The following is a 13,624-nucleotide window of genomic DNA, read 5'->3' as shown; positions in this document are numbered from 1 at the left end:
TTGGCTTTGTTTTTGTGTTGCAGACTGCTCTGAACTTGTATTACTTGGCCATCATCGGACACGGACTTTCAATTGCATCCCTTCTGATTTCTCTTGGCATATTCTTTTATTTTAAGTAAGTACATTTAAAATCCTTCATCAAATCCCAGTGGTTGCCACAATCCTGGTTTCAGTGCTTTGGAACACTAGCCATCCAAATAAAATTAGATGGAGCAGGAAGGTGGAGAAAGCCAGTATGTAGGTTTGCCATTGGACTTTATATTGTAACAAAAATGGAGGTTTCTTTTCTCAGAAATCTAAAATCAAAAGCCTGCAACTCAAAACCTGTAGAATATATTGAGAAGAGGAAATGGGAAAATGTTTGTTCGTTTTGGGTTTGTGAGTTTTGGGGATTTTTTTAGTGATAAATTACAGTATGGATACTTGGAATTGGACCCAGTGATCCTGGTGGGTCTCTTCCAAGTCCGGATGTTCTATGATTCTGGGTTATGCCAAGCATCAGCTGAGCTAAAGATCAAGTGGAAACCAAAATAGTGGTGACATTTGATAGGTACAGTAACACTCCAAAGTGGTGCTCAAAAAATATGACAACTGTAAGGGAAGTAAGGCTAAGAGCTACAGTAGAAATGGAAATAGTAAAAATAATCCCATTTTTTGATTCACAGTGTATGACAGGCTTGTCATCTGCTGACTAACAATTATGTCACCTTCTTGAAAGGAAGTTTGGGCAGTGTATGACTGCTTTCCCAACAGAATATAATATAATATAATATAATATAATATAATATAATATAATATAATATAATATAATATAATATAATATAATATAATATAATATAATATAATATAATATAATATAATATAATATAATATAATATAATATAATATAATATAATATAATATAATATAATATAATATATAATATAATATAATATAATATAATATAATATAATATAATATAATATAATATACAGGCCTTTTAAAATTAGTCCTATTACTTCATATTTGGTGAACTTTCTTTGCTTCCCTATGAAAGGCTCCTTCTATTTTCTTTTCTTGTTCCTCTAAGAAGCTGCTGAGGCCTGGTGGAAAGGTGAACCCAGGAGTGTGGCCACATGGGCAGAGCTGAGAAAGACAAGTTGTTCCCTGTGCCAGCTGCTGCCGTGCCCAGACTGGGCTGCCCTTGTCAGCCTGCTTTAATCATTTCATAAACACCTTCTCCTTGGCACTGCACATCTGCTCCTCACACTCTCCTGCTCCTGTACCCTGCTGCCTCACTCCAGCCTCCATTTCCTCCTGACATTTAAATAGCAATAGCAGAGACACTGCCAGTGGATGCTGCTTTTCTCATGCTGTGGACTTTGATTAGGTGGAGGCAGCTGATAGCTGATTAAAAAAAAAAAAAAGTTATTTTTAGTTATATGTCTGAAAGCAGTGCTTCCACTTTAGCTGTGCATTATTGCCCCAGGCTCCCACAGCATTTCTGCAAATCCCCAACAAACAGGAGTGTTTCAGCTTTGTAGCCTTTCCTTTGAAAATCCAAGATGACATTTCAGCTTTTTCTGATCTCATTTCATGAGGAAAACACATATAATTGTTTTTCAATCAATTTATTTTTGTATGATCTGTAAAAACAGTGCTTCTCCTTTCCAAATTCACTTTCATTCCACAAACTCAATGTGTGAAATGGCTCTGAGTCCTTATAAGAATTTTGATTTTGCATAAAAAGTGGTCAGTACTGTTGCAATAAACATCACAAATTTTAGAAGACTAATTATCTAATGTGACAGGAAAAATGCTTTAACACAGGGGAAGAGAAAAAGATTTGGAGTAGGATATGATTTTCGAAGTTCACAGAGAGTCAAGCATGATTTTTCTATACCATAATATGAAAGCCAAAGTAATTTCATCTTTGCTTGTGGCACTTACTGCAAAAGCAGGTGATCTGCTGTGCTGCCATCCTGTGTCATGTTTGTCTGACCATCCAGGGATTTTTGTCTCTGGGAGCAGGATCATCCTTCCTCAGAGAACCACATGGAATGAATCCAGAGCCACAAACCACATTTTCTAGACTGTGGGTATGTTGGGATATAAAAGGAAATTACAAAATTCAAAGCAAGCTAAAGAAAGTCCTCTGCAAGCTGTTCTCTTGGGATGTACAGTTCCTCTAAAGTATTTTTAGTAGCAGAAGGGTATTTAAGGACCTAGATTAATACCAGGATGTATTATGTATCAGCTAAGGCTTGGATAATTATTCATAGCTTTAACAGGTGGACATTTTTTTTTTTTTCTATTGTGGGGGGGTGTCTTTGAATTTGTCATTTCCAAAACATTTAATCTGTAAATCAACTGACAGTTTCCAGTCAACATTTGCTGGATTCCTGATCATTAGCATATGTTTAAATTTGACTAGAAATTTGGAACTTTCCCCCAAAGGAAATATCAGCTGTTTGGGATTTGAATTAATTTTTAAGACTAAAATTTTTCTGCATTTTGTGTTTGTATTTTAAATTTTGTTTTTTCTTCAGAAAATTTTCTCCTTGGAAATACTCGTCCAGCTTGTGACTTGTGTTCCCCAAGTGCATTGGAGTTCTTGGTTTAACAGAAATTGGTCATAAACTTGGAGCTCTGAATGTCTCTCTGAATGAAAACTCATCTGTGAGACATAAAAGTAACTTCTTGCAGTGTCTCTGCTTTCTCATTGTTACATGCTTGAGATCATGCACGTGATGCAAGTGTTAAAATAATTGTATGGTTTTCATAAAGAATGAAAAATGAGGCAAGAGAATACTTTAAAAAGCAGTGATTTAGGATCACTAAAGGGCAGCTACAGTTTCAAAGATGCCCCCACCCCTCCCAACAAAAACCAAAGCAGCCAAACAAAAAACCAATGAAACCCACCTGAAACCAAGGAGTTGTTGATCAAGTGTCACATCAAATCCCATGACAGCATTCACAGAATTCACAGAGGAGAGCAGCACTGTGTTAAAGAGAGAGTGGGCAAAGCACTGATAATTGGATTGTTATGGAGACAGAGCTACCTAAATCACTCAGTTAATGTCATCTGAACAGATCATTCCCCCTAGGCGCTTACCTGGATCTCACCGCTTGAGTTGTTCAGTACTGAAATATCTTAAAAACTGAGATCTCAAACCCACTTAGGGGCTTTTGAAAATGTCACCCTTTTTTCTTTTGGAGAAATTAATTTTTTTCCTAATTCCCAAGATATACAGGAGTCAAAAAAAAAAAAAAAAAAAAGAAGGGAAATAGGTAATTTAGTAGGAAGTCTGTTTTTATTTTACTACATATGGTTTAATTGAAGGATTGGTCATTCAAATGTACTTAGATCATAAACATGAGAATTAAGTGATTAAAGGATATTATGTCATTAAGAAAAACAGTCAGAAAAAAGAACTATAGGAAGGATAACAGAAGAGAGAGGGTGGGGAAGCTTAGGAAAAATCTTTTTATTACCAAAAACAGTCTTAGTTTTTAAATGTCATCAGTCTTGCTTTCTGTTTCTTGTCCGGTGATCCTTTCAATCCTTTCATGCATGGGTGGAGGTGGGTGGGGATGGGTGTGTTTGAATATTCAACAGGAACAGCTGCGGGATGACCCGGAGAGATGGCCCCATTAGCTGTACGTGCTCTTCCTTGCCTGAGCCTTGAGTCTTAACAATAAGCAGACAGAATTCCAGAGTTTTTCAGGACTTGTTTACACAAAGCCCTTCTCTGGAATCTAGCATTGTCTCTCTTTTCATATATAAAGCATACAGGGAAAAAAAAAAAAAAAAAAAACATAGAAAAATAGATTTTCCAAGAATGTAAGACCCTGCATATTACAATAATTGAATTTTATCCTTTTGGGGCATTAAAACAAGACTCAAATAAAATCTTAAAGAGCCTTATGGAATATATTTTTTCCTCAAATTCATGTGCAACCCTGTTTTCCATATTTTGGAGACTTTTTCTTTTGTGTTTTCTTCAGCCAAATAACACATGGCAACCAAAGTTTCCTGTTAAATGGCAGCACTGGTTTCTAGAGGGGGTTCCTTTTCCTTCCCCTGTTTTTAGTGCCATGGGCTCAAACTGTCTCAGGGCTTGCACAGTGAGTACTGTGAGCTCAGTGCAGGCATCTGTGGGTGCTTTGCACACTGCCCTTGTGAGAGCTGCAAAGGATGCAGCCAACATCTGCCCTATGGCCAGGCTTATGGGGCTGTCCTTTATTTGAGTCACCTTGATTGTTGTTTCATCTGTCAGCAGTTTTCAATATATTCCTCCAGCCTTTGTGAAGATTCCATATCTGCATTTCTCTGAAAAAATGTAAAGGTCTCCCTTCTATCTTCTCAAATTAAAAATGAATCACCGATGTGCCTCCTTTACCTTTTCTTCCAGGCATGCTACTTGAAGAGGCCAGAAAACTTGATTTATTTATTTTTCTCTTGGGTGACAGTTTAGACATGTCATCTGCTGCCCTTTTGAATGTGTTTCTGATTTCTTTCAGTGGCATGTGTGTGAGTGGTAGATTTTCTCCCCCAGCTGGTCATTCCCAAGTGTCAACCAGCTGCACTGCATCTCTCTGGCCATGAATTTGGAGACAGGCAGGTGTGGGCACTCTGCAGCAGAGGCTTCAGTCAATGCTGCTTCTGGAGGAACCCAGGAGTTCACTGGAAAAACTTGAATGAGAAGCAGTCCCTCCTCCTTGATTACACTAAGTTATTCCTGTTTCCTCTAGAAGGGTAGAAAACCAGAAAGTTGCTGCACCTAAGTTCAACATTCTGTGATATAGTTAAATTTCTGGTTTTTTTTTTTTAAACCCTTCCAAATATATTCTCTCTTTAATTTTATTGCAAGATTAAAAGCAAACCTTAGAAATTAACACAAATACAGTTCTTTAGGGATTTTATAATTATGTGTGTTTATAACTTAGTTATACACAAAATTCAGGGGGAGATTTGCATTATTTTGCTTATTTAGAAATTTCTCTAGCTTTGGGCTGAAGGAAAGAAAATGACAAGGATATGAGTAACAGAAATTATCCTCAGAAGATCTGAACAGATTTGGGTAAATGGTAGCAGGGTAAGACAGCTTCATGAAGCACAGATGTGACAGGTAATTTGGAAATTCTTCAGGTACTAACAAAAAAAAACCAAAACAGTAAATCTTCTGAAAATGATTATCAGCATTTAAATAATTTTCAGATGGCCACTTCAAAGCAGGTCCTTCACATTAAGCATATTGGATCTAAATGTACTTTCTTTCTTCTTTTTGCTGTATTAAATTTGCTCTGGACCCGAAGAAAGGGTTGATGTAGGACTTGTTAGTAAAATCAAGAGCTGTAGCATTTCCAAATGTCAGAGTTGTCCCCAAGTACACATAGTTGTCCTCCCATGTACTCATTTGTTCTTGTTTCTCTTTTCCAGGAGCTTGAGTTGCCAAAGGATTACCCTGCATAAAAATCTGTTTTTCTCTTTTGTTTGCAACTCTGTTGTAACAATAATTTCACTGACGGCCGTTGCCAACAACCAGGAATTAGTTGCAACTAACCCAGTAAGTGAAAGTCTGTTTGGCAGCCCTGTCTGTTTGTAGGTGCATGGCTGGAGTGCTGCAGCAGAGGTGGGAGTGCAGAGCTGATGAAATGCTGCGTGCAGCGAGGGCGCAGCGTTCCCGGCGCCGTGGCCGTGGGGCGCAGCAGATGTCTCACAGTGCCTGGGACACTGCACTTTGCAGGCTGTGAAATAGGAAAAGTGAGACTGAGCTTGCTGAATGCCTTTTCCCAGCTCCACAGGATGGCTTTATCCCAAAACAACTGCAGGAAAGCCTAATGTAGATGGTGTCAGGGAGGCTGACAGCTGAATTCACCAAGGAAGGGCAGGAAAAAAGGTTTTGCGAGGTGTTTTGGATCTGTCTTCTAGTTTGACTTGGCCATCTTCAGTTAAAAGAACAATTTATTTTTGCAACTTAGTATTCTAAAGATGAAGTACATAAACAAATCCCTAGCTCTGGCTTTATTGTTTAGACATGGAAGATAAATCTTAATTCTGTGGAAGTTAGGGTAAAAACCCCGGAAGCTGAATCGAGTAAAAAGATAATTTCCTTTTCTCCTATAGAAGCAATCATCAGTGTGCTGGAAAACATACCTGAGATAGCTGCTAATAATCATCATCAAGTGAGTCAGGTAGCAGAAAATGGTAAAACAATATTGGGTTTTGTTTTAAGCCAAGTGGCAGAAATAGAACAATCAAAAAGGCAGCAATATTGGAAGGATGGAAAAAAAGGATTTAATGTGATCAAATCTGCAAGTTAGCTGTTGATCCTTGTTCACAACCCCATGTTTTAGGCTTCTCAATAGATTATATTATAGTATTTGAACTGTAGAATATATTTTGAATTAAGCTAAATACAAATAAATGCCAGGCTCCTCCAGAACCTACTGCAAGCTCTTGGTCCCTAGGTGCAGTTCTGAGTAGGTTAAAACTGGAAGTATTACAAGCATTTTAAAAACATGAATTGTTCTCTGAGGTATTTATATGTTGTGATGGGGAAAACTGAGAGGGGATTGCTCACATCAAAGTACATTTCCTGTGGGGTTACTATTAGATAATTTAAGGATTTGGAGTGGTTAAATGTGGCAAGGTTTGCAATAAGGCAAAATATCATAACAGCATTCTGTCACTCTGGAGGATCTCAGGGTCCTCGTGTTTGAATAATAGAAATCCAGACTCAGTTATGAATTTTATGTTACCATAAAGTAGGGGGTTGTAATATCATGAAAATTCTATTTTACAAAGTAAATAAATATGTAATTTTAGTGGAAAACAGAATAACCATTAATTCGAGTGGTATTTTTTTCCACTTTGCAAATATAGCTCTGAGATTTCTGCAAATTAAAAATTTGTTATACTCTGCTTTTATTTTATTTTTTTTTCCCTGTAGGTTAGTTGCAAAGTGTCACAGTTCATCTACCTGTACCTGATGGGTTGCAACTACTTTTGGATGCTGTGTGAAGGCATTTACCTGCACACACTGATTGTGGTGGCTGTTTTTGCTGAGAAGCAGCACTTGATGTGGTATTACCTCCTTGGCTGGGGTATGTGATTTCACCTTGTGTATTTTCAGGTCAATGCAGCCTCTTCCTCCTTCAAACATCCATACCTTTGCCTCTCTGAGCTGTAGCTTTGGGTGGCCATGGCACACCCCAATTCTTTGTCTGCAGTGTTTTAACAAGCTTAGAAATATTAATGTAGGAAGTTGTGCTCACCTCTGCCGACAGAGAGATTATGCATTTCTGGAGTCAGGAAGTGATTCCTCCTTTGTATAGAGAAAATAGTCTCCTATTATAAAAAAGACCTTAAGAAGTAATTATTCATTGTTCCTCACCTCAAAGATGTTTATTCAGGAATGAATGTTTGTTTTCAGAGAAGTCTGGCCTGTGCTGAGGGTGGAGGGTCAGAACTGAGTTAGAGATGGCCGAGGATTTATTTTTCCAGCACTTCCATTTGACCTGTATTGTTCACTAAGCAAACACAGAATAGCTGTAACCAAAGAGCTCAAGTAATATCGGTATCAAAACCAACAAGGCAAGCCTGCTCACTTCAGATAATGCACAAGGGCTTATTCACAAAGTGAGAGGGAAGGCTCTGGCAGCCTCCCTGCATTGGCACACTCACACCTGGGTCACTGTCCCACTGCAGGCTCAGCTGAGGCGTGGCTGGAAGGTCACAGGTGCTCAGCAGCTCCTGAAGGTCAGGCACCACCAGAATGTCAAGGGCCCCAGATGACTAATTTGCTTTTTCTTTTTAATTTTTTTCATTTGGCTTGATTTCCTGAGTCTGATTTCAAAGTTGTTTTCTAAATACAGCAAGATACTTTCTCCTCATACCAGTGAGAACGTGCTCACACATGCAACCACCATTTTAATATTCCTTTCCTCGTTGCTGTTACTGCAGATGGCAACCTGAAAAGCATCTGTGTTAATGAAGATCACTTGTTACATTCTAAAAAGTGAAAAGTTGCTTTGCCTTTCCTGTGTGTTGCTGTGGACTTCTTGGCAAGTCAGTGGGGATAAGGTTTCACACAGCCCTCCGAAAGAAATCTAAGAAAATAAAGTTTAAATTGGTCCGTGTTAGTTTATTTTCTCTGCAGGTATATAGTTTGGGTGAGGTGGAAATACAGAAGATTCCTGCAAGATATGCAAGTTTGCTTAGTTATTAACCAGGTTTTACTAATGAAGAAAACACTGGCTTTTTTCTCCACAGGTTTTCCACTGATCCCTGCCTGCATACATGCTGTTGCAAGGAGCTTATATTATAATGACAAGTAAGGAGCTTCAGCTTGCTTTACAAAACTTTTATATTTTCTTTAAGGTAAAAAAAAAAATAACTGAAGCTAATAAATGCCTTTTTTTTTTCTTTTCCTGTTTGTTTTCTGTAGTTGTTGGATCAGCTCTGATACTCATCTGCTTTACATCATCCATGGCCCTATTTGTGCTGCTCTCTTGGTAAGCATTTTTCAAATAGTATTTTGTTTTCTTGGTTTTTTTTTTTTCTGGCTGCTCTTGATGAGCTTACAAAGGTAAGAGCCTTAAGCTAACATTTTGAGGTCACTGTCACTTGTGAGTCTGCTGCTTAACCCAGCAGGTGCCTCAGACACACAAGATGCAAGAAGTCTTGGCTTTGTTAAGGATCTGTGCCTCTGGTCCTTTGAGAAACTCAGGGTTTGCAATGTTGGCTATCATTCCACTTAAATCCTAGCAACAAGGAAGGACTAAACCTTACCTGGAGTACTGGAAGGGAATTGAAAATCCTTCCTTTAGCTGAGAATGCCTCTCATGCCCAGACTAATTGCCAGGTGGACCCTGCTGGAAGCCTCATTGTGTCACTGTGCTATGGCCAAGCAGCCACCAGACTGTCTGAGGTTCAGGGAGAGGGGGTTTGGATGCCAGGACTGAATTTGGGTGGGAATATGGGATGGAGAGAAATCACAGCAGGTGATTGTGAGAGAGCCACTGCACATGGTTCTGCCAGCACCTGTGACTACCCCTGTTCTGATACTTAATTTAGCCCTGTCTGCTTTGGCCACTGGGGTATTGCAGCTCCTCTGTTTCTGGAGTGCCCATGAAATCTTAGAGCACGGTGTTCTGTCTGACACCCTAAGTCAATGCCAGCTCTATTCAGTGTTCACTACTAAATGAAATTCTAGATGAGTAACTGAGGACATTGCTGCATAAAAATCAATCTTGTATGTCAGTTGCATTATGACTGGATTTATCCTATGAAATTCAGGCAGTATATTGTTGCTAAATAGAAATAGGTGTGCACTTAAACAACTATCTACATAATGAACATAATTAGCATAGAGGCATTGCATATGTGATTAGCCCTGACTGTGTATGACAGTCATTTGTTTTGTAGCAGAAACCTCGAGCTGATCTGGCCAAACTGCTGGGTCTGTGGCTGCTGACTTTCCTCCCCGCTTTTCAGGTCACAAAAGGCAGTTGATTAGGAATAAAAACCTTTATGGAAATTCCTTCCTAACTTTATGGAAATAATTTCAGCTTCTGATCTACACTTTGCTCTTCTGTTAACTTGTTAATGAATACCTGTGGAGGGCATCCTGTGTGTAGAGAATTCTCTCAGAACACCATTGTATAAATCCTGGAATTCTTGTGACTCCCTTTTTCATTCATAGTGAAATTAAATAGTGAACATAAATTTTGAAGACTGTGATGATACCATGACACACCTGAGCCCCTCTGTGTGGGCAGCCAGAGCAATGCCCATGAAGTTATGGAGAGCTGTGACCCTTGGGGTGTGAATTATTGCTGGTAATCTCTTGTCCTGTCAGACAGGTCTGCTGTATCTGTTCATATGAGGATCTGCTGTGCTCTAATCTGTAAACTTCAACCTAGTTCTAAATCCTTTCAGTTTTGATTCTCTCTGCTACACACAGATGAAACCCTGTTTTCACAGAAAAGTAAAGGGATTTTTTTTTTTTTTTTTGGTGGGTTGTTGCTTCCATTGTTCTGGTGTTTCCACAGATATGTCACTTAAGTAAAGCTCTTTCAAGCTGAATGATAATTTTTATTAGAATTTGCTTTAAATAGCAATGTAAAAATTTGTGTAAAAGCTATGAGACTGTACTATCTTCTATGAAATGACCTCATTTTAGGATGTAAGGTCATTTTTTATCCTTCTAAGCAGTGGCCTCCACAAAATCACACTGCAAGTGGCCAGACCTCCTGTGGGATTCAAATGCTCTGGATCCATCCCAAATGACCAAGTCTTGTTTCTATTCAAGGCCACATTGAGAATGTTCTTTGATTTTACTGGAGGCATAATAATCATCTCTGTGGGGTTGGTCTGGGCAGTCTTTGTCCATCCTCTCTGCAATTCACAACTTTGTTCACCTGATATTCCTATATTTTTCATGACCCAACTAAAAGTGTTCCTCTTGTATTTTTCTTGAGTCAGTACAATAAGTGAATTTATTTGAAAATCATGCAGCAATAACAGATTAAACTGTACATCTTGCCTGTGATGTGAAAGTACTTTAAAGGAGTTACTTTCCTTTCTGGAAACAAACAAAAAAAAAAGATACTTTTTTCAATTCAGAAAAGACAAGGCAGGGCTAAAGATATTAGATTAAATGCATGTGTTTGGGCTTTGTGAACAGAACCTTCATTTGCTTAAGCAGCTTGCTTGCCAGATACAATTTCCACACTTTACTAAGCATGACCTGCTTTAGTAGACATTTAAGCAACAACATTAAACTGCAAATTAGATAACGAGGGGGAAGACACTGTTTCTATTTGCAGGAACAGATCTCAAAGAACAGAACGTGAAGGGGACTGTCAAGTGGGTGCCAGGGAGAATTGGCAGAAACCAATGGGAATTTAACTCTTGTACACCACTGAAAATCCTACAATTACATAAAGTTAAAAACAACGCTGCTTTTATGGTCCCTGTTGTTACGTAACTGTGGTCAGCTCTTCTGCCAAAGAAACAGGAGCAGACATAGGTTGCACTTTGATTGGAATTGTCTTCAACTGACCATTAAATTACAACTGTCTGCCTAAGCAATCACAATTAAAGAAACAGAGGGGGAATGAGACAGTAGAGGGTGATGTTAGTTTGCATGCTAGACAAATGTTGATCAAAATTGAGGGGGGAAGGGTAAAGGGATTGGTTTGCACTTCAGTGAAAGCAGTAGTGATTTCCATGTAGACTTCAATGTGCCAGTGCTCCTGTGGTTTTTTTGGATGCCTCTGGATTATCTAGCTATGCCAGTTTTTATATAAATATTGTCACAGGGATATTCCTCTCCCTGTAATAATGCTATGTATTGGTGTTGCAGTCTGACAGACCATTACAGATGCAAGTTCTGAGTGAAATGAAGGTGTGCTAGAAGAAGTTCAGTTGCTCCCCACTTTGTCTTTATGTCCTTGCGTTTAATGACTTTGAGCTGAACTCAGTGCCAGGCTTAGGAGTTTAGAAGTTGAATGCTCAGTAGTGTCCAAGTAGGCAAAGATATGGAGCTGAACAACTGCATTAAAAGCCAGGCAGTGGCTACCAACTCATATCTAAAAATGTCTGAGTGCCTTGAGTGACAATGGTCTGTTTATATCATCCTAAGGAAGAACTGAAACAGAATTTAAACCTACAAGGAATACTATACTTACTTAGTGCAAACTCAGCATGGAGAAAAGTAGAAATATCAGGGCCATGAGGAGAGTTTACTTCAAAAACTGCAGCCCCTATTGACTTAGGAACTCAGCTTCAGTTTACTGCCTCTGTCAAGCCAGAACCTAAATGCTCCTGAGTTTCCAGTATAGGCACCAACACTTTTTTTTTTTTGTCTAGGATTGCCTTCTCTGCCTTTGTTTCTGTTTTTGCTCAGTTGCCCTGTTCAGTTTTCAGGTCACTGTGGGGCTGTTGCTATTTCACTCTCTGTTCACTGTGCAGATAGCACAACAGAGCTCCTTTGGGCTTTTCCAAGCCATCACAGTCAATATGATGATAATGTGCATGCGAGGAGTTTCACTGCCCTACTTCTGTTTAAATGTAAAAATCTACTCAGCACCTTACCTAAAACCAGGACCTGTTTTCATCACTTTAATTAAGAATTCATTTCATCCTGATCTCGCCCTTATTTTCTGACAGAAGAGATATTCTTCAAAAATTGGTGCTACATATTTGTACTGACACTCATCCTGTTCTACTCAGCTCTGCCCTCTGCTTTGCCTCCTCCAGCTTTCTGTTTGCCCTTTTTGCTATTTGCAAACTCTTTGCATGCTTAATTTTGTGCATTTTAGTTTTCGTGGGTGAAAAAAATAGAAAAACTCTGTGCATATTGTAAAAGAACCAGCTCATTGGGTGCTGCTATTTATGCCTGGCTGCTGCAACTTTCATCTTCAATTAGCACTTAAGGACAGTTTTATAGGAATTGGCCATGCTACCAAAACATGAGCGGATAGAAAACTCAGTGTTTGAGACGTTAATGTTGAACAAGTAGATTTGAGAAAGATTAAATTTAGAAATGGAGGAAGGACTTATTGTCTGCACAAACTATAGGAAGTTGGATAGGGATCGTGGGCTACATAAAATCTAAATAAATCCCCTGAGAAAGAATCAGAAGACCTTGGCTGTTTAAACAAAGCTTAAAGGTAGCTGGAGGCTTCCAGGAGAACTTCATGCAGTAGTTTCCTATGTAAAACAGCTTCCTGTTAGCATGATTTAAATAGCATGTAAGTAGAATATAAATAACATCACATGTCTGTAAAGGGCCATGTTGCTGTAATAGCACACAGCTATTTATTCTGAAAGCCTGAACTGACAGAAGGAATTCTGCCAGGGCTGTGGAGACAGAATGACACCCATGGTCTGAAATGCTTCCCCTGCTTGCACCTGTGCTACAGCAAGACAGAGCCTCCTCCTAGACCAGGAATTCTGAGGTGTTTTAGAAGGGATTTGTCTGTCTGTCTGCCAACTTCTTCCCCTACCCTCCTTCTGTCTCTGGTTGTTGGCAAGGGCAGACAATCCTCTGGAAGCAGAGACAGGAGCAGAGGCTGTGTCTGTCCCTTCCATGGCAGCTCCCCAGAGCACCTCTGTCCTGTCTCTGTGCCCGGGATAAGGGCATGGACTGGCTGAGTTCTCAGGGTCTCATCTGCCTGCAGCTTCCACCAGGGGCTGCACGGGACGTGAGGGTGGGGTGGGATCATCCCTAGGGCTGCTGTTGCTCTGGTTCCTCATCCCTGGGGGGGTGTGTGTGTGTCCATACACATACCTGTGTGAGTGTATCAGTTTTGTGCTTGCTCACAGTGACAGTTTGGGATTTTTTCCTGGTCAAACTGAAGGAACAGAGATCGACCATTTCTAACCAATAAAAAGCCTTAGTAACTATGGAAATAAACAAGTTCAGTAGTGCAAGGGAATGACATGGAGCATCATCTCAGTGCTTGCCTCATTGGCAGCTCTGCTGAAAGAATACAAGATCCAACCACTGGCTAGTGTAAGAATGCCAAATCCACTGTTTGTCTAGAAGAATATACAGTTCCTTGTAGCAGCATTTTGCTGGGTTTTTTAAATTATTCTTATTTCATCTTCTCTATAAGTTTACCAAATTCA

At 39.3% G+C, this 13,624-nt stretch overlaps 1 protein-coding gene across 4 annotated transcripts in view; it reads left to right on the top strand.

The window, feature by feature from the left end:
- The window catches only part of CALCRL (calcitonin receptor like receptor), a 63,431-nt gene that overhangs the window by 38,924 nt on the left and 10,883 nt on the right, over positions 1–13,624 (top strand). For all 4 annotated transcript variants that reach the window (XM_053947110.1, XM_053947109.1, XM_053947112.1 and 1 more), the window contains 5 exons: positions 24–115; positions 5,423–5,549; positions 6,936–7,089; positions 8,258–8,318; positions 8,433–8,499. In XM_053947110.1, coding sequence (XP_053803085.1) covers positions 24–115; positions 5,423–5,549; positions 6,936–7,089; positions 8,258–8,318; positions 8,433–8,499 — 501 coding nt within the window. The remainder of the gene's footprint in view (positions 1–23; positions 116–5,422; positions 5,550–6,935; positions 7,090–8,257; positions 8,319–8,432; positions 8,500–13,624) is intronic.

Source organism: Vidua chalybeata, chromosome 7 (assembly GCF_026979565.1).
Source record: "Vidua chalybeata isolate OUT-0048 chromosome 7, bVidCha1 merged haplotype, whole genome shotgun sequence".
In the NCBI taxonomy this organism is placed as follows: domain Eukaryota; kingdom Metazoa; phylum Chordata; class Aves; order Passeriformes; family Viduidae; genus Vidua; species Vidua chalybeata.
Note: the sequence above shows the minus strand (reverse complement) of the source record. Positions and strands in the feature narration are given on the sequence as shown.